The following is a 15,576-nucleotide window of genomic DNA, read 5'->3' as shown; positions in this document are numbered from 1 at the left end:
TTATGGCAGCTTGGAGATAACGGATTTTATTTTCGGGTGTAGAGGTGATATCTTACGAGTGAGCGTAGCGGACGATTCACGATATTCTCAACACGAGAAGATAAAATCTGTATCTCCAAGCGGTCATGTATATATTAAGTTAATCTTAATATCAAGTTAAGCTTAGAAATTTGTTTTTCAATAAACTTTCTCATGTTTGTGCCTTCCTTTTATTCTTTGTATCAGTTTCTCAGTTTTCGTTTCTACACATTTTATTTCCATGTAAAGCCGTTCTTCGACGCTCGGTCTATATATTATAATGGAAGAACGCTACATAAAAGTAAAACTTTGTGTTCCACTCGATTCTACAAATTGAAATCAGTTCATTTTGTAATTCCAAAACTCAATGAAAAAGAAAAATAATGACAATAGCTGGAATGAACGCTTGAAAAACTTTGTTTGAATTGAAGCAGTAAGTTGAAAATCTTTAATAAGAGATGAATCTTAAAAAATCGAAATTTTACTCATGAAAACATTCGTCGAAGGCAGAGTTCCTGCATTCAGAAAACATTTTCTTATAAAATTTACACTTATCAAGAAAACATATCTTTGCAAATTTTGAACCCATTTACTGCAAGCTTCAAAAAGCTAATTTTAGCTATGATAGTTTTCTATTTTACCAGTTTAAAAGTACCTGATAAATGCTCATTGTACAAAAATTTACTTTTGTTTCGACTTTTGTGTACACCTCAAATGCGCGAAACGTAACTGTTTCACTGACTGAATATCGAGATGACGTCATTAGAGATAATGCGAACACATGCAGTGTTTGAGTTCAAGAACTACGTGTTTGTCATCCTTAGTTGCTATGCCAGTTCATCTCGCTATTCATCATATTCATAGCCATCAAACATAATATGAGCTTACAACCAATAGCTTTATCACCAGGAGCTGAGAAAATATCAGACTATTTGCACCTTATATTGACATAGAAATAAAGTTATAGCTTTGGGATTTGCTTTACTCTTTATCAAACCTCTATATTCTATAAGGTTTTTCTGTCTTGGCCAAAGCCAAATAAACACGGGTTGCGTTTTCAAAGTTTCGTTTGAATTTACTTTGGCACGTTATCTAGTGACAAACACACAGAACCTATAAGACATTGCGTTATTGAAAGATTCACCTGCAACTTGGTTGATAGTAAACACACTGAGCTGACTACAGCTAGAGATCGAACATCAATCGTACGATACAACATGAACTATAATTACTATTTCTTTTTATTGGAGAACTATCGGAAGAAGATGAATCCCCATTTGGATGTATTAAGCATTCGCAAGGCTGTTTATCAGAAATATTCTAATGAATCTCTTATACAACGGCAGAGATATAGGCACGAGATGGCGAAGGAACGACGAGCAAGAATGGAAAGTCAGAAGCTTATGAACTTGAAGATAAAGGAACTAAAAGAGAAAGAGAAAGAAATAAGTCGTAGATATGCTCGAAGGAACAACTATGGAAGCTTGATTGGGGCAAACAGCTCGCTAAAATCGAAATTTAAAGAAGAACGAAAAGATGACAGTTCAATTACAGTCCTTTTACCGGTACTCAAGAAGAAAGATGGCTCTTCGCGATTTGAATCGAGTTTTGACGAAGAACTTGATTACGGAGCGTATTCGATTCCTAAAACGATGTTGCCGCCAGGGAATGAGGATATCAGTGCTTATGAAGTCGTGAAAGCAGCGCAAGAAATATGTGCGAAGTGCAAGAAAAATGAATATGAAGACGACACTGACTGTGAACTAGAAAATGGTGTCAGAGGCGAAGAAAACGAAAAATTAGACAAAGGAAATCTGAAGCTAAAGAGATTGGTTATTGAACCAGTGAAGTATGATGAAGAAAAGACTACAAAAGATAATCTAGTCAAAAGAAAGACAAATAAACCTATTGAGCCACATATAATATCTTTGCCAAGCTACAGAAATGGTGTGGATACTCGCAAACAGTTGACAAAACAAAAAATTACTTCACTTCCGAAACACAATCTTGGGCCTTCTTACGAAAACGTTATCAACTATTATCCAAATAAAAGAGGTGACGAAGATAGTGATAGATTGCCTTGCTTGGCAGTTTTAGGAAAAGCCAACAATACGAACACTTATGAGTTGTTGATAGTTGAAGACGGACCACGAAGCGAAGAAATACGTGTGAAGCAAAAATGCTGTTTGAATTCAAGAACATTTGACATATTGTTCATCAGAGAAAAGCTCCCAAAATCTCCTAACACTTTGTAGATATAACCAATTATTCAAAAATATTTGGCATATTATCAACAGTAGCGAGAAGTTTGAGTTAACACTTTTTTAAATATCTGAATTGATGATCACAAGTTAGATATCCGCAAAGTCTTTTTCAGCTGTAATGCAAACAAGAGAATTCACCTGTCATATGTAAAACTAAGTCGGGTTTTTTTATCATATATATTTATATATTCGTGTATGTAACGTTGTCAAGATATATAAAACTTGACGGTAACTTAGGAGATTCATAACTGAAATATTTCACAAAGATCGAGCGGCTACAGCATAACCGATAGCCATATTGAACGAGGTTTTTTTCTGCGTGACTCCGCGATAATACAAAAATAAATAATGACAATCAAAGTGCAAGGTTCTTAGTTAGTAGGCAAATTTCGAAATAAATATAAATGCATGTCATATTTGTAAATATACTTCGCCTAGATTCAATCAATAGCAAAGAAATCATTTTTTCTTAATTCAATTTCTCAAATAACTCAGTTATTTTTATTCATCATATAATTATCCATAAAATACCTATATTTCTCATTTTCGAAAAACTGATATTTTCACATGTGAAAATAACATGTTATTTTCACATGTGAAAATATCGTTACCATGTGTAATTGAGATATTTGTTTATAAATAAAAACTTTTTATAATAAAAAAAGCTTGTTAAGTTGATTTTATGGATAAACATATAATAAACAGAATATTACACGGGCGCTTGGAGATACGATATTTATCTTTTCGTGTTGAAAATCTCTCGTGTTGAGATCTTTTCAACACTCGAAGATAAATTTCGTATCTTTGCGCGCCCATGTAATATCCTCTATATATTCTTCATAATTATACCAATGAACGTTACGACTATGTCAACACTCAATGGAAAGCGGAAAGGAAGAAAGAAAGAAAGAAAGAAAGAAAGAAAGAAAGAAAGAAAATCAAAACAAAACAAAACAAAACAAAACAAAACAAAACAAAACAAAACAAAACAAAACAAAACAAAACAAAACAAAACGAAACGTAACAAAACAAAACAAAATAAAGCAAAGCAAAACAAAACAAAACAACAACAACAAAAAAAAAAAAAAAAAAAAAAAAAACAAAAAAAAAAAAAAAAAAAAAACCAAAAAAAAAAAAACCAAAAAAAACAACAACAACAACAAACAAACGAAAAAACAACAACAAAAACAACAAAAACAACACACAGGTAGTATATATAACCGATTGCAAAAGCCAGGTGCCAAAATATCTAAAGATTTGGGAACTAGTAGTATAGGGATTACATTTAAAAAAATTAAATTGCAAATAATTTATTTCCACTCGTTCCTCTTCTTCCTTCTCATATCACGCTGTTCTTTCGTACATTTTCCACTGATATCCAAATTACTTTTATAGACAACACTTTAATTCCTTGTCGCTCAATGTTTCACTCTGCACGTTTCGACATCATTCAGTAGAGTACGCTGTTTGCTGATGCTACTAGTGAGGTGTGATACACAGTAGCCGTTTTTATTCTAGAGACGCATATCACGTCTGAACGAAGTTGGGCAAACTTTTTTAGTGCGTCCTTTTTTGCGTCTCTAAGTTCGTCGGTTATAAAGACGGGCAGAAGTCGCATTATGCGTTCAGAAGCACTACTTGATTCAGTGCGTCTTGAACGACGAATTAATTGAAGTTCGTCATCGTCTAAAAGTTCAATGGTCTGACAATATAAAGAAGGGCAACAGACGAAGAAAGTACGAAACCTGGAATTTTCGTCTAACTGAATATGCTAGTGCCAGGCCCATTTCACGTGCTCTCGACAGGCATCAGATCGTCAAATTCGTCTTTTATTTTGGCCGTCTTTACTCTAGATGCATAAAGTAAAAGATGCATTATGCGTCACGAAGCATTTTTCGTCTCTAGTGTATAATATGTGTAATACACAATATACATTAGAGGACTATTAAATTACTTTAGTATTAATACACAGGTAACTATTGAAAATCTCAATAGTTATCGCAAATCTCGCTGATTGGTCGAGAAACTCAGATTATCACACGATAATCACCTCCAGTGATAATCCAAAATGGCGGGCAGCCGCTTTGTTGCTGTTACTGGAAAAATATCGTGTTTTTTATCTTCTCCCCCCCCCTTTTTTTGAAAGAATCACCTGTGCAGCTATACTAAAGCAATTATTCACCTCAGGTTCCCAAATGGAAAAGAGTGAGCCGAGGCATAAAGCTATATCAGTAAATCATTTTACAATCCCACATGGATATTCTTGACAAAAAAATAATAAATTAATAAAATAAAAACAAAAAACAAAAACGAAACAAAAACAAAAACTCACTCCCTGCAATGAACGTAAACCACAGGAAACCCAAGCTCGGCATTAGTATAAAAGAATGTATCTGAGATTTTGCATAGTGCATAACTATTTTCAACCGGACGGAAAATGTTTCTGAACGTCGTAATTGAAGTTCATTTGACATTTACGCCGAAAATCGACAAAATGAAACATCCCGATACATTCTCTCATACTAATTCCGAGCTTGTAGACTACCTGTACGGAAACTGATAACTCTCTGATATATATATATATATATATATACACTTGATTGCAGAAAGGTTGTAGTATACATTTATACATTTATACAAATATCTAATGAGATGCATAATGCAAATTAACCATTTTCAACGCTTAAAACCAACTGATTTATAATCTGTACGATCTAAAAGACAAGAAAAAAATATTTTGACAGTCATTGAATGAAACAAACAATAAATAAAGCGATTTTTCTCCTTTGCATATCATTAAATATACTGAATAAATTAGATATGTGTATAAGTATATGTCTCAAACAAATATATATATATATTTCTTTTTTTGGATGCAACAACGGCGTATTTCTTTTTATGATGTATTTATACAATGTTTGCTGACATTTATTTGAAAATATTTAAAGAATAGTACACCATGAAAAGACTAAAATTATTTATTCTGCGTTGTGCAGCTATTTTTCTCGTCGCCATACTCTATGTTGTTTATTGAAATTCATTTAACACTGACTGTTCCATAGGGCATAGTTTCTCGCTTCAAAGTGCTATATATGTCCTAATCGTTTTTGCTGTTACCCACGAGAGCTACTAATATACGATAAAGTTATAAATATATATATTTTTTCTTGTTACTGGGCTTTTTGACATTACGTTAAGTGCTAAGAATACAGAATTGGCACTCGGTTCGTGAGAAAACGGGTCTGGAGTGTACTGTTGAATATATAGTAGTTAAATTGGCTGGCTCGATGAAGCATTGTTACTACAGTTGGTCGACTCTTTTCTAACGAGGAATTTGACACTCGGACGACGAGGAAGTATATAAACACTTGGCAAATTTTGATGCGTTGTTGCTGTCACAAGACACGAGCTCTCTTCCTCACTATTATTATTATTTGACATGGCTTCTTGTCCATCATTTTTAACCATGTTATCATTGCATTGGTCGTTTTGAAGTTTGGAGTCGCCATCGCCTCTACATGAAAATTCACAGAAAAGTAAAACCATCGTAAGCAAACATACCAATCCAATCATGAGGAAAAACAGAGAGATGGCCATTGTAGAATATTAGTAGTAATTCGTAATGTCCCTTCGTAGTACCAAACACATGTTTTCATCAATAGAACTTTGCACATGAAAGCATTAGCTGGTAGCCAAGAAAACTATATACCAGCTTTACTAGTCATGACGTCCGTCTAACCATATTCAGTGGCCATAGGCACCTGTTAATAGAAGAGTACTTCTAGCATTTTTTTCAGTATATTGGAATTTCTATATTCCCGTAATAATCAATTCAAATATTCTTAAAAAACAACAATTTTGAATAGGTTAATTCTTTCTATTGTGCTTAGTAGCTTAAGGTTCTCTTTGCACTGGTTTTCTCAAGGGAGTGATGAAAGCTCCCCTTGTGCTAATGGATTAAGATTGACGATCAACTGCTAAGGCTTGTGTTAAAAACCTTTATTTACCTATGCAATAAACGTCAGTTTTTTCAAGATCATTAATTATATTTAATATCGGTTTCGAAAGTAATATTCCTAGTCAAATCTACGAACAAGTGAGCGCGCAACTGTACACAAGTTCGTACACTTTTTCATCTCTTTTTCATCATAATCTAAGTCTTCATTGAGTAGACTCACACAGTCATAATATTTTTTGATGAGCGTTTTGAATAATCAAATTTCTTTTTCAAACATAGAAATTGTTTTTTTTTTCTGAAAGAAATTGTGCATTGCATTCACTGTTCTAACCGAAAAACTTTCTAACTTGTTTTTACAAAATATTTGTGCAAACTGTTCTCTCCGCATAAGTCATCTTATATATCAGTGCTCTTTGAAGAACATATAACAATCAGATTCAGTTCTTGATCGGTGTTTGAAAAAATGGACACAAAAAAATATCAAATATCTAAAAGATTGAAATTCTTGCTGTTGATCGAGCTGACGGGTTATTGACTGTCAACTTCAGAAATGAATCCAATGAAATTTCTTTAACAAGAACTACTATTTTCTTATGTCCGTACATGGATACGTTTTCCTCAATGTTGTCTCAAGTGTTATTCCTGGCCAAATATCCAATATACGAGATCTTTTGCTCTGAGCCAGACCAGACATGTCCGTCTTTTCAAGTATAAGTATGGTTAAGGAATGAAGTTTGTCTAATGCTTTGTTTAGTTACTTTAAATCTTTCATTCAATCCAAACAACTTGTGAAACCCTGATTCATTGATTTTTTAACCTTCCAGCTGATAGTGGCTCCAAAGCGTCCTTCAACTCTACGTCTTCATATTAAATGGTTATTATTCTATTTGATCAACTTCAGTACTTTAAAGATGGACCAATATTTTCGTATATTGCCTTGGCATTTTGCCCTCCATTGAGCTAGAGGCCACATCTGAGTCTTCAGTTTCGTAGTCATCGTAGAATTCTAAAGTGGTTTTGCACGCAAATAAACAAAACATGATAATGACACCGCATGTTGCAACACATATTACCAGAGCAAACACTATTACTGCACCTTCCATAGTCGGAACCGAAGTCTTGTATCAGGGCTGTCAACCCCCGAGATATTCAAATCTGGAGAATTGATAGGGAAGGGACATGACGTCACAGCGCGTCAAAAAGCGCGCGAAAAGGCGTCTTTCGCTTTGTAACATTTGATGTGATTGGTTTATTTCTGACCAATCAGATTATCGCTTATATTACAATGGCCTGCTTGCAAGAACAGTTTATGAGGAACGTTTTGATTTTGTTAGCGATGTAAAATAACACAAACAACATGAAATAATTGGAATTTTATGGTTGTGAAAGTCTAGTCTCACAAGACAAGAAATGGCCAGCTTCGGGGATTATCCGGGAGATTTGATACTCTAATCTGGAGACCGGGAGACACGGTCCAAAATCTGGAGACTCCCGGTTTATCCGGGAGAGTTGACAGCCCTGTGTATATAATTCTTGGTTAATTTATGCCGGTTAGGGGCCTAATATTCTATGGAAATTCCTTCACATTACTTAGTACTTCGATAAGTGCAAACAGTATTGTCTTACATGCATGAATAATGATGATGACATGGCACAATGAAAAGAAAAGAGAACGAAAAGCAGAAAATATTAAAAGAACTATGATAACAGAAGGATATGCAAATAAGCCGCTAGAAAGGAGATGGAATGATGATAACCAAGATAAGAGATAAGACTGCAAATAATATATATATTTAGGCACTGCCTACAAAAGCGGAGCTCCCAATAGCAGAGGGAGCCCAATTAAGGTGGCTGGACCCCCTCACGCTTGACCGCTACCTTCCACTTTTGGAACGCTGGTGCATAAACGTGTTTTATCCGATTGTAAATCTTTTTTGCACATAAGTCACATAAAGATTGAATTAATGTTTGATGCAGTTTTTAGTGAGATCGGACGTCATAACACGTGATTATGATGAAATATTTGTTTTCGTTTAGAAAATAATTTTAGCCTTGCAGAGCGTTCAACACTAAAATGCTTCGTACCACATAATTATATACTGGATGCCTCCATTTGTGGGGATTTTTGAAAAAATCTATCTAGCTAATTATGAGATATTTGAGATTATTTAAATATAATGCATAATCTACTTCAAAACTAAACAATGGATTTCATACGACCGAAATTAATATTTAAGAGCTATATATTCACAAAAGTCATTGCTCATTTAGGTTTACTCTGTATCTAGTTTTAAAAGGAACATTTTGAAAGTAATCGACTTATGCGATTTTGTGAAAATGTATAGTGCAGTAGACGGGGTAAACATTTGATGCGCACTTTTCATCGCAGTTTTCTAGTCAATCTTACTAGATCTTCCATTATTCTAAAATCCGTTGATCATTTCTCTCAAAACTACGTCAGTATACAAATTAGAACTTAAACTAATATTACACAAAATTGCAAGACTATTGAACTCATTTAAAGCGGTCTAAAGCGACCGAGAAATACAGAAAACATTGATCGTTTCCCAATGATTTGATGCTCTGGGAATTCTATTGTTTGCTAATGACCATAACACCAAATTCTTTCGCACCATGCACGGTCTGATCTCGCTTGGCCGCTTTCCGATTTACTCCCGAAGCATGGTAATACACAGTTTTTTTTTATTCAAACAAGGGACGTTTGTCACAACTCTCAATTTGTAATCGGATAAAACACGTTTATGCACCAGCGTTCCAAAAGTGGAAGGTAGCGGTCAAGCGTGAGGGGGTCCAGCCACCTTAAGATAAAACTAAAAGATGAAAATAAAATCCATCGGGCAAAAAATCTTCAATTTTTTCTCTCCATCGAGATGAAAACAATGTCCCCCAAGTGAAACCACATCGTTTTCTTCGCACGAGTCTTTGTTTTCGAGCTTATTACTCTCCCACTTAAGGCCGGTTTAGACGCCTACAACCATCGTATACAACACGCTCGCGTCTGTCGTTAGGCGAGTTGTAGGCTTGATTTACACGCTACGACTCGAGTTGTAGGATGGCGCGAACGTGTTTTATACGATAGTTGTAGGCAAAAATCGTACCGTCTAAACCGGCCCTTAGAAATTTTGCCACATGTACACAACCCACCACCGTCCACCCCAGGAGCTAGTTTTGTTCTTGAAAAATTCTTCGACAAAGTGTTGCATGACCGACATTTTTACGCTTTGAATTCCTTGTTAATTTTACTTGAAAAACGAAAGATAAGTACATATAATCCAATAAAATGTCAAGTTGAGTGAAATTTACCTTGGATGAGTCAAGATTACATTAAAATCCAAATTTCGGAGATTTCCTATCTTTTTATGGACAAATGAACACGACCCACAGAATAGAAAACTGCGTAAAAGAAAAGGTGAGCAAAACATAAGCTTACTTTTACTTCTTTTACATGACAATGTTTGGTTATCCATATGAAGAGCTTAGGTTTTTGTAAGAACCGTATTTTTACCGCAATGAAATTGAGAAAATAAATGATTAGGTACCATCAGCGAGAGAAAATTGGCTGGAGATCATTAACTAACTAAACTAGGGAAATGATACCTTGCGAGCAGAGTCTCCTTTTAACTCCTCTACGGGCGAGAGAAGGAAAGGAGACTCTGCAGAAATCGTGTATTTCTTTTGTAGTGCCGTAATCCAAGAATCTGGATAATGAGATGCATAATTTCAGGTTTCGCCCGTAGAGGAGTTAAAAGCAGACTCTGCTCGCAGGGTAGTGAAATGAAGGCCCTGAACATTAAAACCAAATGTGTCATCAGTTCAAACTAGTCAGTTTTCTGTTCCTAATTCTTCAATAAAATATTTTTATTCCTTTTGTATAAGCCTCAACTACTTTCGCTAAGCTTGAAAACATAAGCTATGAATACTAGATTTTGAGATTCGATTTTAATTTGATTCTTTTTCATCTGTTTTCATGCTCGAGAAAGATACGGAACTGAATCACGAACGACCAAATGCAAGACGCTTTCGAAGAACAAAGTTTACATGATTCAGATAAACTTGTTAAAAAACAACTGATGAGACAAAATAGTTAAATATTCGGTGCAGTTTTATATTTCATTCAATATTTAAATAAATTATGGATAGAAAGATATAAAATTATTGAATGAAAGTCTTCTTTTGTTTGCCGATGGGACCCCGCGATAGGAGGCGAACAAAGCTGTATTTTTCTTGAACCAAAAACATACGCAGGCTATAGTATCAGCGTCTTGTTTCAAGTCTCAACACAGGAAACCCAAAGCACTTTATTGATTTATTTATTCACGTACAAATTCCAAAGCTGGGCTCCCTGTAGTAATGACTTGCGATACGACACGTTACGACATGCCGAAACATTGTATTGGCTTTCCATAGTATAACAGTAATTCCTGCAACTGCGACGCTCAGTACGATCACGAATTAACCGTACTTTTTTCCATTCACAAGAAAACTGTTCTATCAAGCAAAGTCAAGTCGTGACATTAATAGCCAGTTTCAAAACGAACGAGTTACTGGGTTCTACTTTGTGAAATTCAATTTTATTGAAAAAATAATAATTTACATTCAAAAAAAGGTAACATTGAAAGTAGTTTGCCTTTTGAATGTGATCAAGATTGAACGAATTAAATTCAAATAAAGTTGTGATATTTGAAAACATAATAAGAATACAGAGAATGTATAGTGGCGGCTAGAGCCCACATTTCACAAGTACTCACATCACATCGCTTAGGAATTTTGCCTTCCAAATGGAAGGAAGCATGTTTGCCGTTCCTAAGAGAGGAAGGAAATCGATGGAAGTGCAATCTTTGTTCACACAAAACATTCCAGTTAATTAAGTTGTTATAATGACACCGCTCCAAGAATAAAAAAGTATAAATGGAGTCATGAACAAGAAAAATCCAGTACTGCATGTATAGTAAGTGATAACGCAAAGAAACAGAAAGGTGTTGGGCTACGAAGGGTTGGCATGCCTAAGCAAACAATATATTGACTGCTGTTTTCATTTCCTTGTCTTGTTTTGACTTGTAATATGGTCGTATGCTTTGGTTTCAACTTAGCAGGAAGTAGTAGTTGCTAAAAATGGACTGTCATCTACTATCATTTTTAGTTACTATTATTGTGTTTTTCAAAAAGTATTAAAGGAGGAAGGCACTAAATTTTGAACTCTTTTTCGGTGAGGGATCAAAAATTTTCCAGGCAGCTTTACGAAATTTTGTTTTTTAATTGAGATGCTTCTTAGACAAACACAACCATCACCTAATACCCCTCCCTACCCCCCCCCCCCCCCTTCCCCCACACACACACACATACACATTCATGAATGGTCCCTTACGAGTAAAATCATCGATTATTTCTTAAATGAAATAAACTTGCGCACAAACATCGAAAATTTAGACTAAATCTAGACAAGGTATGTGCAGGGCCGGTTAGCATTCGTTTGATCTCTAACCATAAAGTATTGAAGTGCTCATTACTCCTTAAACGTTTCATTTTTCTCCACTTTTTGTAGAATTTATAGCTCAACCCTACTTTTATACCAACAAAGCATGTAAAGAATAATTACCAGAACAAGGAATTTGTATTTATGATAGAATTTTAAAACATTTAATCCATTTTTTGGCAACCATACTATCATACCACTACCGACTTCCTGCTAAGCTATGCAAACACGACCACAGTACAAGTTATAACAAGAACGCTGAAACGGAAATCTTAACGACATTCATTTTGCCACTAAAACTCACCACCTCCCCATTTTTACACTCAAGGAGAAGACAATGCACACATGAAATTATTCAATACATACATTAAACTATTCACATTGGTAATTTTCTGCATTGCTTTTGGATCTAAACTAAGTCCCAATAAGTGTTACAAATATCTCTGAGCTTTGAACTTTTATATTTTTGGATACCATCCAATTCCGTCCTTTCCTTTCCCAGGGCAAAATAGGAAGCACTGCTTCCGGACTTGCTGCTGAGCTACGTAATGTCATCAAGCGAACGTACAAAAAGATTGAGTTATTTTCCTACTGATGAGAAGACATAGCACGGAATTTGAAGAAGTTCCTACTGAAAAGGGGATCATAAATTGACTCTTAACAATGGTAAGCCGGCAGAAATAAGAGGATTTCTCGTATGTTTAAAATATGTACAATATGTCTTCTAGTGATGAATGGACAGTACAATGTGTACAGCTTTACCATATAACAATTTATAGCGAAGTTTTAGAACTTTAACTAAATGTATTCTCCATAGGGATTTTCTTTCCTTGTCGCCTCAGTACTTCTGTTTCCATGCTTCAGTCTGACGGGAACTGTTCCAGTGGGTGAGGTAAGCAGCTAGTATAGTGAGCTAAAATGGCCTCCAGGTTAAAACTTTTCTCATGTTTGTCCTAACATCCCGCGTGCTCTATTTCATCGGCAGAGCATGGAACTCAACTTTTAGACGGCAGTTAAACTAAATATTCTCAGAATGATACAATTGAAGACGAAATATCTCAATTGAAAACAAGAGTTTATTCTATGGATCTGAGTAAGAATAGTTGGTTAATGGCTAACAAGAACCTAATTTTCGGGAGAACCAAAACACCGATTTTGGAATCGAGTTAAACTCCGATTTCGAGCCCGAGTTAACGAACAGTTTAAACAGCGAACCATCACGAGTCTTTGAAACCTCGACGTTTTCGAATTTTCTTTCCAGCGCCAAATTTAAGTCATAACGTTAACCCTTCTCTCACATCCCTATAGAACCGAGAAAGTCGCGTTAGAGATTAGTCTTCGCGTCTTTTTAAAAGCCATGAAATTTGCCTGTATTCACATACTACCTCGCTTGTTCTGACCCGTACTTGGAGCTCACGGTACACCTCGTGATGGTTCGCTGTTGGGATCCCGAGTCTCCAACCTTCTCTTATTTCTTACTGGTGGGGAAAAAATCCTTAAAACAGGCTAAATTCAAAAAATAACCACACAGAACGAAACAAGTGCTGTTTCTCAATGATCTGGTAAAATGTCGACGCTTTATTTCACGTTTCATGATTTTATTGATATTTTTGATGAATCTCCATACATTTCCTTGTAACATGACACCACAGAAACCAAGCTTGGGCTACCTGTGGTATAAGTGTAGACGGGGCCCAACTCAACTGGGCAGTTCTACATGCAGCTTCTAAAAAAAAATTAAGACGGCCATACAGCATGAAAAACAAATCATAAAAAAATATATTTATTAAAATTAATAGGGATAAATCTTTTTTTTAAAATTTGGCTTACGATTATGGCAGTTAGGTGGACCGCGGCGTTTTGACTCCTACTGCTGGACTTTAACAGGCGATGGTGTAGACTTGAATATGGTATACCGTCAGTCTGGCACCATTGAGAATCCTTGGGATGAAAGACGTCCAAGCACTGATTTGCGGCGTATCAGCCACCTATGCTACCCTATTAAGCCAATCGTAGGGAATTTGGCGTCATTTATTTATCTTAGCCCCCGAGTATTTTACACTTGTAAATCACTTGTCACGAAAGTTAAAAGAAGCTTAAATACGCCAGTAAAGACGCTTTGATCTATGAAAACACTAAAATACTTTCGGTTTCTTTTCGCGTCAAAAGGTATATTTCAAACTTTTCTAAATGATATTAGCTGCACTCCACTTGCTCTTTTCATTTTTTCTGCTGTGTTATTGATTAATAGCGCTACTCCTAGCCAATCAGAATCGAGTGAAATTTTTCGTATATATTTTTTAATAATAAACAGGAAAAAAATGGAGTGCTTTCTGCAGTTTTTATGTAGTCTTTACTCGATGACTCGTTCGTCCGTTCTATGATACTCCAATCGCGAGTAACAACCTTTAAACAAATTAAACTGATAATATCTATTTATATTCCCTCGGGTTCCCTCAGATTCATTATGTGATATTTCAAAAACGAGTGAGAGTGTTTCATTGGGGTTTCCAAACACAAGAAACCATTTGAAAGCACGATACCGTAGGCCGAGTGCTTTTATTGTTTTTGAGTGTTTGGAAACCCTAATGAAACACGAAGCACGAGTTTTTGAAATTACTTCTCTAATGAGTTAATAATTTATCATGCAGGAAAAGAAGTTTCCTTGTTGTTATGTTTTTATTCAATATAGGTAGAACAGTTGTATGGGAAAAAAATTAATGAAATAAAGATCCAACCCAAATTTGTCAGCAAATTCCTCTTTTGAATAGTTGGTGAATCACTAGACTATCACGCAAAGGGTCCCAGGTTCGAGACATGGCCATGGTAAGTCCAAGGTAAAAAGAAAAGAAATTCTTCTAGCTATTATGAGACTCCCACGACAAATATGTAGATTAAGAAATATTTCAGCACTAATGATGAAAATATATTTCAAACACTAGTGACAAAAATGGGTTTTCATTAGGTTTCAAAAACCCATCTGAAAAGTGCCCCTCCATTGGTTGCTGAGCTTATGAAATGTTAATGAGTTTGAGAAAATATATTTATATGCTGTTGTTTCACTCATCATGCATATCTGGTTTTCAGATCCAAACTCCAGAGTTTGCCTTGGAGCAGAAAGCGTCTGTACACAAATTTACTGAACTCCTCATATTAGAAGGAGGTTCCGAATTTGATGAAAGTATTGACATCGACGAAAAGAAAGAAATTGAATATTTTAAAGTTCCTTCTCACAATGGTTTGTCAGAGAGCGATTATCTGTACGACTTCAAAATGGTAAGGAATAAAGATCTTAAAAGCTCAGTCAACAATCAATATATTTGCCGTTTAGTACAACCGTCGTACATGAAAATTATCTATAATGATTATTAGTGAAAGAAATTGTCTTTTGCTACATGTGAAATTCATTTGGAAACTTCTCCCCAGTCGTCTTTTGGTACTTGTAATAATTTTCTCAGGTTTTTGTTATAATCGATACACAAGCTTATGCGTGATTGTTCTACTAGAGAGTCACTTTTACTCCAACGACGCTCTGCCAGTAGGGTAGCGTGAGATCGTATTATTTCTGAAACGGCGGCTTTGACGGTATCAATTGTACTTTTTACAATAACTTACAAATTTCTCGCCCAATGATTGCTTATTTTTTATCATCAATTTAACCAATTGACATCAGATTTTTATGTGTCTGTCCTCTTATTGACAATAAATAGCGTCATCACATTGTCAAAGTAGTGTGGATCCACGAAGCGTAGAAATTTGTAAGTTATTGTAAAAAAGAGGACAGACAGATAAAACTGTCGTCAAGGAGCGCGCGCTCTTTCCATTAGTTGTTTTGATCAGTA

General features: G+C 35.2%; 1 protein-coding gene across 1 annotated transcript in view; it reads left to right on the top strand.

Annotated features, from left to right (window-relative positions):
• The first annotated feature begins 12,264 nt into the window (after positions 1–12,264).
• Positions 12,265–15,576, top strand: part of LOC116307611 (uncharacterized) — an 8,799-nt gene continuing 5,487 nt past the window's right edge. Inside the window, exons 1-3 of the mRNA XM_031717879.2 lie at positions 12,265–12,400; positions 12,552–12,626; positions 14,822–15,010. Coding sequence (XP_031573739.2) covers positions 12,398–12,400; positions 12,552–12,626; positions 14,822–15,010 — 267 coding nt within the window. The 5' untranslated portion in view covers positions 12,265–12,397. The remainder of the gene's footprint in view (positions 12,401–12,551; positions 12,627–14,821; positions 15,011–15,576) is intronic.

Source organism: Actinia tenebrosa, unplaced genomic scaffold (genome assembly GCF_029948245.1).
Source record: "Actinia tenebrosa isolate PJP-AT-01 unplaced genomic scaffold, QUT_ActTen_1.0 PGA_scaffold16__25_contigs__length_10494907, whole genome shotgun sequence".
NCBI classification, from domain to species: Eukaryota; Metazoa; Cnidaria; class Anthozoa; order Actiniaria; family Actiniidae; genus Actinia; species Actinia tenebrosa.
This window is presented reverse-complemented; position numbering and strand designations above follow the sequence as displayed.